The 15973-nt window shown below is 35.2% G+C and overlaps 1 protein-coding gene across 4 annotated transcripts in view; it reads left to right on the plus strand.

Moving 5' to 3' along the window:
- The window catches only part of LOC137401397 (uncharacterized protein DDB_G0283357-like), a 47527-nt gene that overhangs the window by 13602 nt on the left and 17952 nt on the right, over positions 1-15973 (plus strand). For 2 of the 4 annotated variants that reach the window (XM_068087726.1, XM_068087727.1), the window contains exons 16-21: positions 6542-6567; positions 6670-6852; positions 7254-7382; positions 7526-7720; positions 7867-7977; positions 8339-8416. In XM_068087726.1, coding sequence (XP_067943827.1) covers positions 6542-6567; positions 6670-6852; positions 7254-7382; positions 7526-7720; positions 7867-7977; positions 8339-8416 — 722 coding nt within the window. Of the gene's footprint in view, positions 1-3499; positions 3623-3779; positions 3944-4206; positions 4277-4388; positions 4467-4576; positions 4771-5029; positions 5264-5370; positions 5684-5806; positions 5905-6013; positions 6188-6300; positions 6568-6669; positions 6853-7253; positions 7383-7525; positions 7721-7866; positions 7978-8338; positions 8417-15973 lie in introns of those variants that run through there. The other 2 variants (XM_068087729.1, XM_068087728.1) reach the window with 2 other exon arrangements.

The raw sequence follows: 15973 nt of genomic DNA on the forward strand, positions 1-15973 counted from the left end.
GGCCAAAAATCTATCGCATGCCAGACATATCATAAATGACATAAACAAGTGCACCAGATGCTCAAATCCTCATCGTGAACAGAACATAAAATTTGTCACTGCTGTAGCAAATGAGCTTCATATAATGATTTCGTAAAAATAACCATTTAATTGTTATACAATTTAGTTTATTACATTTTCATCAATAAACTGTAATAGTCTCTTACAATTTCTAGGTCACAGTATTGCAAGGCAAAATTGATGTTTTAGAGCATGTTTGCATCAGATAACATCTGGGTCTGTGGTTTAATCAGAAGACCTATCTGTTTATGCAAATTCAACTTATGCTTCCTGTGGCGCAACTTTCATTTCAATTATGCAAATGTTGCCCACGGTTCATTGGTATCATTTCTATACAAGAAGTTCAGGATTTCCAGTTAGGTAAACCTGTAACATAAGAAAAAGGGTTTCGTAGCTAATGCGCATATATTAATATTGAAAATGGTACCATCTTTGTGAGATACCTATATCAGTATTTTTTAACGTGTTATGATGTATGTAAAGAATAACGCACTAAAAATCACTTCACAAGTGCAATTGCAGTGAGAATACATATTTGAAAAGCTTTTGATGAAAGTATCTGTTACTGGAGTTTTTGAATGCTGCCAAACATGATGCGTTTACCAAGGTTTTCTTGATAGGACTTGTGACTAAGAATTTACGGAAAGTATTGAGCTGTTAAGCTAGTCGTTGTTCAGTGGTTATTGCACTGGTATACAATCAGTAGGTCAGTGGTTCGAATCAAAGAAGAACCATTGGTCGAATAAAGAAGGGCATCAAACTGGATTTTCTCCTGCACCAAATCTTATGAACAAATAGGCCCAAGGAACTTAACACCAGGATATACTACTTGCGGTGGCAAACCCTAAATAGAAAACCCAAAGAATGGTGAATTGATCAGTTAGGCTTGTAGATGCTACAATCAGCATCAAAAAGTGACCTAAAGATAAACATAATGAAAACGCAATGTCTGTACCGGCCTCTACATCCACCATAAGATCCTACAGATACCCTGATAGACAATAAGCTGCTTAATCTCTGTACAGATTTTAGATACATGTACTTTGGCAGACAAGGTAAAACAAAGCTTATTGCAAAGCCAAAATCCATGACGAGCAGTCACAAAATCGGAACTGTCAGCGCTTTCTGTAGAAAATATATGAAAGAATAAGCATGTAACCATCCAAGCTAAATGTGAAATATACAAAGCTGTAGTCCTAACAGCTCTATTATATAAAGCTAACACCTGGACAGCATATCAAACAAAAGCAAAGAGACTGCATGCATTCATGATGTAGCAAATACGCAGCATAATGAATCTCACTTGAAAAGATAAGGTTAAGAACACCAGCATGGTAAGATGGATAGTGAGCAAATACTGCGACAACTATTATAATCACAACTCTACAAAAGATAGAAGAATCGGGGTAGACCTAAACTTAAACACCAAAATGTTTCAAAGCGTAACGTGAAGTTTAAAGAACTAGACACAAACAGCTGGTAACAGAAAGCAGAATGCAGAGTTGCATGAAATCTAGTGATAAAGATAGAAAAATGAATGTAGAAAAATGAATGTCAAAACAATCAACTGCAAGCGAGAAAAAAATTAATAATAAGAAAGATAGTTTGAGAATGTGAGAGAGAGAGTGAGAGAGAGAGAGAGAGAGATAGTGAGTGAGAGAGAGTGAGAGAGAGAGAAGGAGAGAGAGAAAAAGAGAAAGAGACAGAGAGAAGGGACGAGAGAGCGAGATAGAGAGGGAGAGATGAGAGAAAGAGAGAGAGAGAGAGAGAGAGAGAGAGAGAGAGAGTGAGAGAGAGAGAGTGAGAGAGTGAGAGAGAGAGAGAGAGAGGGAGAGTGAGAGAAGAGAGAGAGAGTGAGAGAGAGAGAGAGTGAAAGAGTGAGAGAGAGAAAGAGAGGGAGAGTGAGAGAGTGAGAAAGGGAGAGAAAGAGAGAGAGAGAGAGAGAGAGAGAGAGAGTGAGTGAGAGAGAGAGAGTGAGAGAGAGTGAGAGAGAGTGAGAGAGAGTGAGAGAGAGAATGAGAGAGAGTGAGAGCGAGAATGAGAGCAACTTTTTGTTTCATAACACAGTTAAGGAAAGAGTTGAATGCTTAAGAAGCAGATATAGAGTGCTGTTTCGCTAGATGGAAAATGAGCAAGTTGGTCCAAAGTATGTATTTTGATAAACACCTCAAAAACATAAAAACATTATAGAAACTTTTCTGGTTATTAAAAAGAAATCTGGGTACTCCAAGATGTCTATGAGGAGTCTTTGTATATCTAAGCTATAACTTGGCTCACCAACTTATTTTTGTTACCAATGGTACCCTGACAGTCTGATCTGCTGTGAGAGATTGTCAGGTGTGTTTGTTAATAAAGGACAGAGAATAAGTGTGTGTACAATAATTCTAACATACTCAAAGGTGTATTATTAGCGCAGGTAGTAGCATGCTGTGTGGTGAAGAGGAATGTTGAGGGTTTGAATCCTATATGATATAGCTTCTAACTACGGCTTTTAACCCATGGATTAACAGATAAATGGCTTTTATTATAGTGAAGTTTAATGCCATGTCATTGTGTTAGAAAAGACTGCCACTAAAATATGAATAATTAAACGTAATCTTTGGCACATTCAAGCCAATAGTTTATCAATATTTTCTGCTATACTTTTATTCAAGGTTGCGGCTAGCTGCCAAATCAAATAATGAAGTTGTCTTCAGCTTAAACTGAGAACTTTATAACTTATCTAAATGGTAGTTTTTTTAGTCCTTCTTCTACTCAATTTTTACATGCAAAAAACATAGAATCTTTGCTACAAAAAAAAGTTTTAAGAGAGTTAGCCAACATAATGCTGATGCTGCAGAGAACAATGTAAAATGGAAAAGCAGCAATTGAACCTTGAATACAACTCTAGCGCCTGCAATGTTTTCAGATATGAGATGGTCCGTTTAAACCACTTTTAGCTATTTTTATGCCAATGAACTCTAAAATGCGCATAGCACATATTTCTGCAGAATAAACAGAGAATTGCTTAGTAGGATAAGTACAAAGTTGGGAGCAAAACTATGCTTCCTCTTTCTTAATTACGGTGCCAGAAACAACCTATCACGGATAAAGCGTATAGACCTATAATTATTATAAAAAGGGAAGCTTGACGAATTCTCTTAAGATCCATTTTTTACATGTGTTCTTTTTAAGGCTCACAGTTTCCATGGTGACCTATTATGCAAGCTCTAAGCCCATCTCAAGTGTATTCCAGCAAAAGACTAGCGCTAATCTAATTATTAATGAGTGGTCTGAATCTTCCCTAGCAATAAATGTGACGTATGGTTGACATCTATCAATCATCACACACCACCTGTTTGATTGGCGGATAGGTTACTGATTCGATCTAGTGACTCACCATTGTTCCGTTAGATATCTGCTTATAAGCAGAACTTGAGCTTGAAGAGAGTCACTAAGCGCAGAGATAGCAAACAGTGTTGATCACTGGCATACAAAGGAAATACAACTTACACTATCAGTTGATCTGATTTGCACTACATTTAAGTTTTATTAGGTTTAGATTGTTTCCAGAACTTTTAGGGTAAGTCAAAGTTTCTTGTACATCACTAATACTGCCACAATATTTTGTGTTGATATTTTTAATCATGTGGTTTTGGAGTTTGCTATAACAACAGTCTTGTGAGTTAAAAAAACTTTCAACCTAATTCAAGGTTTTAAACTCTCACCTATGTTTGCAGAATGGCTCGATTTGCTCAGATCATATGCGCCTTCATCACCGTGTTAGTCGTATCACAAGCAATGACTATCGACTGGAGAGAAAGAGCTAATGCTATACAGAGTAACTACAGAACTTGGGATCCAACTCAATCTGGATCAGACAATGGAAACACTAATGGTGTTGGTGAGTAGAGTAGTTACACCCTATCAGAAGTAGTTATTTTAGCAGAGAGGCAAACAAGAGTTTCTGAACATTATTTGATGAGAATCTGGAGAAATTATAAGCAATATTGAGCATATTAGTAGATGTAGTAGATTACAATTAGCTGGCTTAACAGTTCAAAAGTAAGTTTTATCTATCACCTGTAGTTTTGTTGGTTTAATTAACTTAGCAAAAAAGTCATGAACTTTGTCCAAAATAGCTAACTTTAGGTAATATTTTTCCAGGAAACACAAGAGGAACTCAGAATGGAAATGGTAACAATGGCGTCTCAAATGGAAATGTCAATGGCAACAAGTAAGAGCTATTTAAATCTTAATTCATTTGTTTTAAAGTTGCAAATCTGTTCTGCAGAAACTTGTAACATGGCTGAAACCTTTTACTTATGTTAAATAATTTTCTACTATAGCAACACTGGAAGTGGAATTGGTAATGTAAATGGAAATGGAAACAATGGAGCAGATAATGGAAACGCTAATGGTAATGGGTAAGTTTTATAACTAGTATTTGCCGTTCAGATTCAGTTATTAAGTTTACCTCCAGTTCAAGAGTTTCCAAGATTTAAAAGAGATGTTATTTATTCTAATACTTTTTTAGAAATGATGGCCATGACACCGGTAACAGAAATGGAAATTCTAACAACGGTACATACAATGGTAACTTCAATGGAAACCATGATGAGGGAGTTGAGAATGGAAATGAGAATGGCAATGCTAATGCTGGAGATGTCAATGGAAACAACAATGGGAACATGAACATGGGAGACCTCAATGGAAATGCCAATGGAAATGGTAAGTTATTCTATTATGTTTGACACCCTTGAAGAGCTTAAAGAAACTGAATAAAAGCAAAAATTCACTGTATGTGGAAAGCAAATATTTACTGTATGGGGTTTCGTAGTTTTTTTATTTAACTAATTTTGGCTATATAGAACTTTGGTATTAGTCATTTGCCTATGATTACCAATATTAAAAATAAAAGTATACACTGACTATTCACATTGTAATCTAAAGCTTTTCTATCTATTTAAAAATACAAATTTCTTTTTAGGTAATGATGGTAAGAACCAGGGTAATACAAATGGAAATGGTAACAAAGGAGAAGCTAATGGAAATGCTAATGGAAATGAGAACTACGGTGCTGGTAACGGTAACTCCAATGGTAACAGCAACAGTGGAGACCAGAACGGTAATGGTAATGGCAACCTAAACAGCGGAGATGAAAATGGCAACTTTAATGGTGTGGAGAACGCAGGAAGTGGAAACGGAAACGACAACGGAAACAGTAAGTATTCAGATCTTATTAAGAAACTAAGTACTTAAGTAATTTTTTACAAGTTTTAACTTAGAGGTAAAAAAGTGTTGTTAAAAGATTTGATTATGTATTTGCAGAAAACAATGGAACTAACAATGGTAATGTAAATGGAGATGGAAACATCGGCAACAACAATGGTGTTGAAAATGGAAACAGCAACAACGGTGATGGTAATGGTAATGCCAATGGACTGTCCAACCTTGGAAATGACAATGGTGGCACCAACGGTAACTCCAATGTAGGATCTTCTAATGGAAACAACAATGGTAACAGCAACACCGGTAACAACAATGGCCATGACAATGGAAATGGAAACTCTGGAGATGGCAACGGTAATGGAAATGGCTCAAATAACGGCGGAGATGGCAATGGAGCTGTTAACGGAAATGGGTAAGTCAAAACATATGCATAACTGTATATTTCGTTACTTGAAGTAGCTTGAATTAGGGTTGGAAAGATGTTTAACCACAAGCGATTAAACAATCTGCTGTAACCTATTTTGTCTATTCTCAGCAACAATGGTGACTCTAATGGCAACGGCAATGGTGGAAATAATGAAGGAAGCTATAACGGAGTCGCAAACGGAAATGGAAACAGTGGTGACAACAATGGTAATACACAACCACATTAAAGTCTTGAGCTTTGTACTTGAATGTTAGTCTTCAAAACTCTTGAAAAATGGTATCTTTAAAAAATTTACAATTATTGATATTTCAACAGGAAATGGAAATGGAGGTAGCAACATTGGAGACTCTAATGGTTCCAACAGCGGTAACTCTAACAATGGAGACATCAATGGAAATGGTGTTGGAAATTCAAACAGTGGAAGCAGCAATGGTCTTACTGTTGGAAATGGCAATTATGGCTCTGACAACGGCAATGCTGTTGGCAACAGTGAGTAGAAGTTTTCAATGAAACAAGCACTTGATTGGATAAACTGTGTAACCCCAGATAATCAACTTTGAGAAAGGTTTGAAAAAGCTTTGAAACAAATTTTTAATTTTTAGGCAATGCTGGAAATAACAACGGCGTTAATAGTGGTAACAGCAACAGTGGTAACAACAATGGCAACAACGGTGGAAACGGTAACAATGGTGAATCTAACGGAGTTGGAAATGGCAATGAAAACTACGGAAACAACAATGGTAATGATATCGGAAATTCAAACACTGGAAATGGAAATGGTGCTGGAAGCGGTAACAGCAACACTGGCTCAAACAATGGTAGAGAAAATGGAAATGGAAACTCCGGCAATGACAATGGAGTTGGCAATGGTAAGTAATAGTGTTATACTGATTAACAGATAGGTTACAAATCTTCTCGCTGCTAAAAATGTTTAAGTCATCACCTTGCTATAATTTCATTTTGTTGTACAGGAAATGATAACAATGGCAATGGAAATGGAGGAGTAAATGGAAACAGTAACTCCGGAGATCATAATGGAGGTTTGAATGGAAATGATAACACTGGTAACAGCAATGGTGAAATCAACGGTAATGGTAACTACGGAAGCAACAATGGAAATGAGAATGGAAATGAAAATGCGGGAAATGCTAATGGTAAGGAACTATCACCAGTTTTGGCATTCACAAATCCAAAAGATTTTTCCACAAAGTATCTCTTTTAGTAAATAAGTTAAGATTAGAAGCCCTAACAGAATTTATTTTAAAGAGAATATCAGAACTGAAACAAAATTAAAACATTTATTTGAAAAGAGTAGTTTTTTTTTTGCTGTTTAGCTGTATCTGGCTTTGACTCGACCAACGAATTTACTGAAACTTAGCAATTTGTAACAGGTCTCTTGGTCATTTCTGTTGTTTTGCATATAAGGTTGCAATCGGTGCAAAAAGTTTTGACAAATGAAAATGACTGACTATGGTAGACATATCCTGTTGTGTTTTACTACTTTCTTTACATAAAGAATAACTGCACTTTTAGTAAATCTATATTAAATTTTTAGGTGTTGGTAATGGAAATGACAACAATGGGTCAGACAACGGTAACAACAATGGGAATCTCAATGAAGGAAGTCAGAATGGACAAGACAATGGAAACCTCAATGATGGACATAACAACGGCCAAGCCAACGGTGAGCATTGAATCCTTGAAATTCGAAACGAAGTAGATTATTGAGTTATAGGAGACTTTTAAAACTCTAGAGAAGAGAACTCTGAATTTGAAAGTTCTTTTGAGTTTTACTGCAGCTTATTAAAATGTTGATATATTTTATAGGCAATGAAAACACTGGCAGCAAAAATGGTTTAGATAATGGTAATGATAACCTTGGCAACAACAATGGTGTTGACAACGGAAATTTAAACGCTGGCAGCGGAAACGGAAGAGAGAGCGGTAATGAAAATATTGGCAGTGGAAATGGAGGACAAAATGGCAATGCCAACCAGGGTAGTGACAATGGAGTTGGAAATGGTAAGTCAGAGTGTTATCATTTCCTCTAACAAACCACAATGCTTTACAGTTTAAAAATACTTATTTATGTGCTGGGTACTTTGTTTGCAATCTCACAAAGATTTCACTGTTTTAAAGAACGTTATAAATTATTCTTTGTTTTAAAGGTAACAACAATGAGGGAGATGCAAATGGAGTGTATAATGGAAATGTGAATGATGGCAGCAACAATGGACAAGATAACGGAAATGAAAACATTGGTTCTAACAACGGCGCAGGTAAGCAAATGTTTTAACCTTGCATCAGTTTTCTTAAATATCTGCAAATACTTACTTTCATCGCATTGTTACTTGAATGCAAATCTGTCTTACTTTGGAAAACAAATGGCGTAGTATTAATTCCAAAGCTCAGGCAGAAAATTCAGGTCTCTGTAATTACAAGTGCGAGTAAAGTAAGAGCATGACGTTATGTAAAACATTCAGTGAAAGGCTTTTTTACTGGCTTGTCTTTTAAACAGAAACTGGCAGTTCTAGGGTACTACTTTCTCATCAATGTTAAAAGGAATGAGCTGAAATAGCTAACGTGAGCAACTCTCTAGTGTGAACAACTCTTTTTATAACACTGCATCTAATATTTTAGGTAACGGAAATGTAAATAATGGAGATGGTAATGGAGTAGGAAATGGAAACACCAATGATGGACAGAACAATGGAAATGGTAAGTAATAAAAACAAATAATAAAAGCAGAAATATTTTAAAACAATGTTTGAATAGCTCTACGCTTTTTGCAACATGATGTTCATATTCGTCGTAATCTAATCATTTCTTATTTCTGTAATCTACAGACAATGGAAATGCCAATGAGGGGTCAAACAATGGCGTTGGAAATGGTAACAACAATGATGGTAATGGTAACGGACAAGGAAATGGAAATGGTAATGTTGGTTCTGGTAATGGTGTCAACAATGGAAACGGCAATGTCGGCTCTAACAATGGCAGTGGTAAGTTATCACTATGTGCCTTTCATTATATCTCCACAATATCATTAAGTTTTAGAGCAATCAAGTGACAGAAATAATTATCAATGGCTTTTGCAGCTATATTTCAAGAATAAGTCCACATAAATAATAATTTCATCAGATAATACGTTTGATAACTCTCTTTAGATAGCCATTAGCCTAAAGTTTCATACCTAAACTTTTGGTGAAGGTGTTCTTTTACCAACAAAATCAACTCTTCACATCTAGTATTTCTGTAATAATACGTTTTATTGTATACAAACGGTAGTAAGTTTTTATTATTATTTATTTGCGCTGGTGTTTGGAGTCCTACTAGTGGCTTACATTCAACTTTATAACAAAACCTATTTCTCAGAGCATGTGCTAATGTGTTCTTTACATTTTATTAACAGGAAATGGCAACGGAAACAATGATTCTGGCTCTTCCAGTGGTGGAGTTGTCTCTTACACAGTAGATCCCAACGCATGGAGAAAGTATCTCTCCCAAGGAAGTGGCAGATCAAAATACTGGTAATAAGCAGTCAAACAGAATTTTTCTCAACGACTCTTCAGATGGAGGAATAGCTCTCACATAATCAAAAAATTAGAAAAATGTGACCTCAAAGAGACTTTAGGTTTAAAAAACTACTAAATTATTTTATAGGCCAAAGATTTATTATATTTTTGTAAGCGACAATCTTTGGGGTTATTGTCTCAAGACTTGGTCCTAACTGTTGCTCATCATTGTCAACACACTGTGTTTTTGTGTTTAGTTGTGCAAACATGTAAACAAGGCAAAATTATTTTGCTGTCTATTTTCCTGCCAGATTATAATTTATTTAATGTCTTATCTGTTCTATTTTGTTGTGTTTGAATCAAGTTATGAATTCTGTGTAGGGCAGATATTCTACAGTGAGTGAGCATTCAAATGTGTTTAAATAAATATATGTTATTTACCGTAATTCACAGGCATATTTAAATTTGGACAGAAGAAGCTCTTTGGAGTTAATAAATTGGTACCTTCAGTGGCTAAGACATGGTGTGAAAAAGTGAAGCAGGACTAATTGGCTACTATTTGATGGGAAGTTAATACATCTGTTAAAAGCCATAAAGTTTTCTCAATTATTGCGGTTTCACATTATTGGATCTAACACAAATATAATCACCAGCTAAAGACGTTTGTAGATGCTTGTAACACTAGTTACCTTTTTTACAAATGAGTTGCCAGTATATAGTTCAGTGATTCTTAACCTTTTTTGCCCCATTCCCATTTTTCCAAACCTAAAGACAGAAATTACCCCCTCCCAACTTCTTCAAATAATGCACTGCAACTAGATAGGGAACTTTATGTACATATATAACTTATATACATATATTTGCATGTATATATGCATTTATTACAGTCATATTTACATGGAATATTAAAAATGGATGAATATTGAAACTCAATTTATCTATCATTGTAAGACAGTCAGCAGACTAGTGCGATTTCTGTGTTTGTTTGGAGCTGACCAAAATTTTGATGTTAGGAGTTGTTGTGGATAGAGCACACCGTAGGTCAGCTTCTACTTCCAGACGGTTTCTATATTTGCTCTTTATGGTTAGCATTGCTGAAAATGCTGACTCGCACAGATATGTGGAAGCAAATGGTATGAGCATCTTGAAAGCTGCCAGGCTTATGTTGGGATACAATCGTTGGGCCTGAACCCAAAAGTGCTCTATTGACAGCTCCTTGAAGTATTCTTTTAATGCAGAGTTGTTTGTAAGCTCCAAAAGCTCCTCCGGAAGCTGTTCCGGAATCTCATGGACATTGCGCCTGAAAGGGTCGCGGGTCAGGCTCATCAATTGCTCTGTCCTAGGATCTAACTTTAGAAAGTATCTCTCAAACTCTGCTATCAAGCTATTCAAGTGATGCTTCATGTCGGTTAGCAGAGAAGCGAAAGGAGCTTTCTTGTCAACTAATGAATGCAGAACTGGAAATAAAACTCTTACATTTCCAGTAGACAGTCTTTCCACCCAGAGTTTGAGCTTGTCTTTGAATGCATTGATACTATCAGTTACATTCAACACACTTCTGTCTCTACCTTGCATCTTTGTGTTCACTTCATTCATTAAACCAAATATGTCAACCAGGTAAGCAAGATGCTGATGGAAGCCTTCCACCTGCATTGAAGCCAGTAGTTTGGGTTTGTTATGAGTTTTCAAGTACTCATTGATCTCTTCTCGTAGATTGAAGAAACGCAGAAGCATGTTACTCTTTGAAAACCATCAAACTTTGGTGTGAAACAATAGTGATGAGTGCACAGCATCCATATCTTTGCATAACTTGTGGAAGAGACGTGTTTGCAAGGCAGAGCCTTTGATAAAGTTTACTACTTTAATCACTGAAGAAACGTGTTTCTGCAATCCTTTGGGAAGAGTTTTTGCTGCTAGAGCTTGTCTGTGAATAAAGCAATGGGTACTCACCACTAAAGGATTATCTTCTTTTACCAACTGCACAAATCCAGCACGACAGCCAAGCATGGCTGGAGCACCATCAGTGCAAACTCCAATTAGTTTGCCCCAGTCCAGATGTTCTTTGCCGAAGAAGTCGGAAACCAGGTTCATAACATCAGCAGCTGTGGTGGTCTCTGTTAGAGGATTGCAGAACAGAAATTCTTCCTCAATTGTCTCTCTGTGTACATAGCGTGCAAACACCATCGGCTGTGAAATGCTAGCAACATCAGTGGACTCATCAAGTTGAATGGCAAACATGGGAGATGACTTGTTCTTTTCAATTACTTGCCTCTTTATGTCCGCAGACATATCATCGATCCTCAATTTGACTGTGCTGTCTGAGAGGGATAAATCAGCTATCTTTTGAGAGGCTGTGTCTCCGAGAATAATCTTAGTACACTCTAGCAGACAAAGTTTAACTAATGTTTCACCAATGGTGTGTGGCTTTTTATCTCTGGCGATACGGTAAAACAGAGCATAGGATGCCTCGGTAATGGCCTGTGCCTGGATATGAAAGCTGCCAGTAGAATCCAGTTTTGCCCGCTTGATTTCTCTCTCTTTAGCTTCAAAGAACAGCTTTGATTTATCCATGTGTTCTGCATGTTTATTTTTTAAGTGTTGCTTAAGTTGATGTGGTTTCATGGAGTCGTTAGCGAGCACTTTCATGCACAAAACACATTGTGGTACTTCGATGCCGCTTTTAATCATACGAGTGAATCCATAATTAAGGTAAGAATCGTCATATGTTCGTCTCTTTGTATTTGACATTTCTAACACCTACAATATGGGATATGCAATCAAAATATTTGAAGACGCTCAATATCTAAATGAGCAAAACATCATACATATGTTAGGCTACAGGGCAAATTGTCAAAATGTTATACGTTTGTGCAAACTAAATCGGTAACTGAACAATTAATATTGCAGGTTTTTATATGCATGTAGTGTAGCAATCCTTACTTTTTCACCAATTTTAGATTTTGGCTTTGTTGAAACTACTGAAATTCATTCACTCCTCGCTGCCCTTTATATAAGAAAATTGCTGCCATGGAAATCCCCTTTGGCAAACTGCCAAATTCTCTCCCCCCTAAAATCCCAAAATTCTCCCCAGGGGGAATTCATCCTGTTTAAGAACCACTGATATAGTTTAATAACCTTTTACCGCCTTTGAATGTATAAATATCAACCAACACAAAATGCACAGAGATAGAAAAACTCATAAGAAATCTCTGATTCAACTTTAAAGGTATTACCAAAGCCTTTTTGGACAGCTATCAACACCTATTCTTGCCATTTGATGATACTATCGCTTTATATGTATTTATTTACTTATTATTAACCCCTTTTAAATATTAAATGTTTAATGACACTGTGGTTTGAAAAGACAGTGGGTAAAATGCAGACATTTATGATACTGAAAATTAAACTCATTCATTTAATCTCCTTTGATTACCCACACTTTTAATGAAAATAAAAGATTTGCAGTAGTATACACGTGTGCCTACTCAAAAAATTATTAGCAGTTTATCTGGAATGCATCTTATTATGATTAAAATAAACGTTACATATTTGTGTGTATCATAAAACCTGCATTTAACAGGTTCTACAGGTATACATTATATTACTGTCATGCTTATATACAAACAAACTTTGACATGTGAAGTCAAATTATTTCAATATTTGTTGTTCGTGTCTTAACTATCATATGTAAACGCAAACTTTATGACAAAAAAGTGATGGAATTCAGATTTAACCCAAACCTATCAATAAGCAACTAAGTGTTTAGAATTGCTTGAACCGCTTATGAAACATGGTTTAGAAATATAAATTACGTATTTACCTTAAAAATAGAAAGCACGTATTTAGTTCTTTCCATATTTGATTTCTTCGTAGCAAACAAATTAAAATTGAAGGTTATCATAATGGTTAACACAAATATTTCTAATAAAATCTTTAATTCTAAAACTTGTATTTATTAAAATGCTGAAACTAGCAAAATCCTAATAAATCTTTATACTTAAACGTACTGAAACATGCAGGTTTTTCACTAAACGGTGGAAATTGTGATTAAATATTAGACTCTACTTCATCAAGCGTAACTTTGAAAATAAAACATTCAAATTTTTATAAAAAAATAATGAGCCAAAATAGTCTGAAGTGTTCATGGTAAAACTGAAAGCTACAAAAATTATTAAAAAGGGTGATTAAGTTAGTTTGAGTTCTGCTTGGTGTAAGTTAGAGCAACTTATGCTGTGTATCATTATCACCATATCTGTTTATGTACGCTCTACTTTTTTGACTTACAAATTCTGCACCTCCTCTCTATTGATTTAAGACAATGTGACAATGTAACCTTACTTTATGAATGCCTGTTTTATGTTATGCATTTGTATAGTCTGTTTTTAGCATATTTATCTTTAGTATTTACTGATTTTTGGTGTTTATTTTGGAATTAAAAGAGGATTTTGTAGGAACTACACGCAATTAAAACAATTAATATGGATTTCTACGTAAATAATTGATCCAATGTAGAGACAGCCATGACACCCTCACAGAAGTAGGTAATGCAGATTATATAACTTTGGATGTGGCGGTTTGACTGTATTTGAATCAGTAAGAACCCAAAAGGAAACAACAGTTGTTTACTGGTTAGGGCGTTGACTTTTGATTGATAGGTCAGTGGTTCAATTCGCTTACGGATCATTGGAGGTGCTATGAAGGATGTCCAACTATCATCGCAACTGAGCTAAGCCCGTATATCGGTGTTGATGAGAATAGGTGGCTAGCAACCATGCAGGACTAAAAACAAAACCTGACAAACGGCGGAGAAGCTCTTCTGCAAGCTAACCGCCAGCTAGCTAGTAAGGATGTCGGAAGTCAAAACACCAAACAGAAGGTCAAAACCACTGTCGAAACCTGCCGAGAACAGTCATGTTTTTAGGAAGTAAGGGAGAACCATGAATGCCAGCGGCTTCACAGAATATGCACATACAGAAAGAGAAATACTTAGAAGTTTGAATGAATAACACTTTAAAGTATTAAGCTAAAACTGTAGCTATATAATTTTTCAGATAAATTTTAGGTTTAGCAGGAAACTTTAAAATTTTTTATAACTTTTAATACTTTAATTTTTTTAAACTTTTAAAAAGCTTTTACTTGGTTTATCAAATATATAAGTAAATAGATAAATCAACAAAACCTTAACAATTTCACAGTCAGTTGTACTTGAGCATATATCAATTGTATTTTAAGGCGTTTAATGCAGCAAAATCTGTGAAGTAAATATTATTGTTTCAAATCCTTTACTGCAAAAGCCATATATAAAAATAGAGTTTGGTTTGCTCAGGAAAATTGTCTACAATCTATATGTATATATTTTGGCCTGAACGCAAAAGCAAGAGGTGGTAATATTTGTTTTCTTTTGAAGATTTTAGCATGATAGTTTTTCTATTTATGTTTGCGGAAAGTTTATAAGCCAATGAACTTTTTGTTTAGTTTTGACAAGCACCAAAATATGAAACTCTAGTGAATTAAATTTTGATTTTGTGGTAGCATTTTAAAAAAAAAATTTATTATTTAACCCACCTATTAGGCTATTACAATCATTAATAGAGTTGCCCCGATTCTAATATCGGAAACGGTATCGGTGCCGATATGGGTGTTAAGTATCTGAATCGGTATCGACCGATCTTTCCTTAAAAAATTGGAAACTTCAGATACTTTTTACAGGTCAACTACTTAGCAGAAAACCGTTTTTTAGCCTGCTACACTAACAAAAAATTATCAGCTGCAAGTTCCTTTTTTTTACCTAATGAATTCAGAGCCTGTCACACAATCTAATTCATGTCTATAGCCTAATAAACATCCACACAGCTGAGGAATATTTTGGCTTTAGTCAGGACGTAATCACAAAGTGCAGTATTTTCTAATTACAGCGATATGATTTATTGCAGCCAATCACGAACAAAAGAACAATCATGAGAAACAAGAATGCAGTGTAATGTTTCGATTTACTAGCATTACGAAGTTAATTTGAGCAGCCGATGCATAAAGTTATTTATCTCTCTTTTGATCCTGACTATATGATGTATGGCTTGTATCGCATAAAATAACCTCAGTGGCTTATCGGTATTTAGCCTGTCCTTCATCATCTGTGGCACGTGAGTCCTTTTCCAGTACTACTGGCTACATCGATAGTGATAGAAGATAAAGACATCTCCCTGAGATAATTGAATCACTCATGGTAAATAAACGAAACATTTATTTGCTCTAAACAGTACAGGCGCAGCAGTTTGTTCAGCAGTAAAAGAAAGACTTAATTATCACAGATAAAGCTGTACCACTAACAGTAATTCCATTATTAATAACAGATTTCAAGGACCATGGACTGTTTTGTTACTAGATGCACGGTATGGCAGTATGTGAATGTATATATATATGTATGTCTTTTTACATACTTACAAACAAATAATACAGCAATATTTACATTTTCTTTGCATTATATTTACATAATAAAATTAACAATTATCTATGCAACCCAAAAGATTTGATTCGGTATCTGAATCGGATTACTTTTCAATGAGAATCGGTATATCGAATCGGTATCTGAATCGGCTGGTGAAATTAGAATCGGGGCATCCTCTACAATCATATTATCAAATTATAAAAAAATATTTAACTAAATTGTATCCAAACTTTTGTTTTAGTTTATGGAATTTTTTTAAATACTAATTAATAGAACAATTTAGAACTATTACAAAGTTTTTAGTATAATCGTTGA

This window comes from Watersipora subatra, chromosome 8 (genome assembly GCF_963576615.1).
Source record: "Watersipora subatra chromosome 8, tzWatSuba1.1, whole genome shotgun sequence".
Classification (NCBI taxonomy): Eukaryota; Metazoa; Bryozoa; class Gymnolaemata; order Cheilostomatida; family Watersiporidae; genus Watersipora; species Watersipora subatra.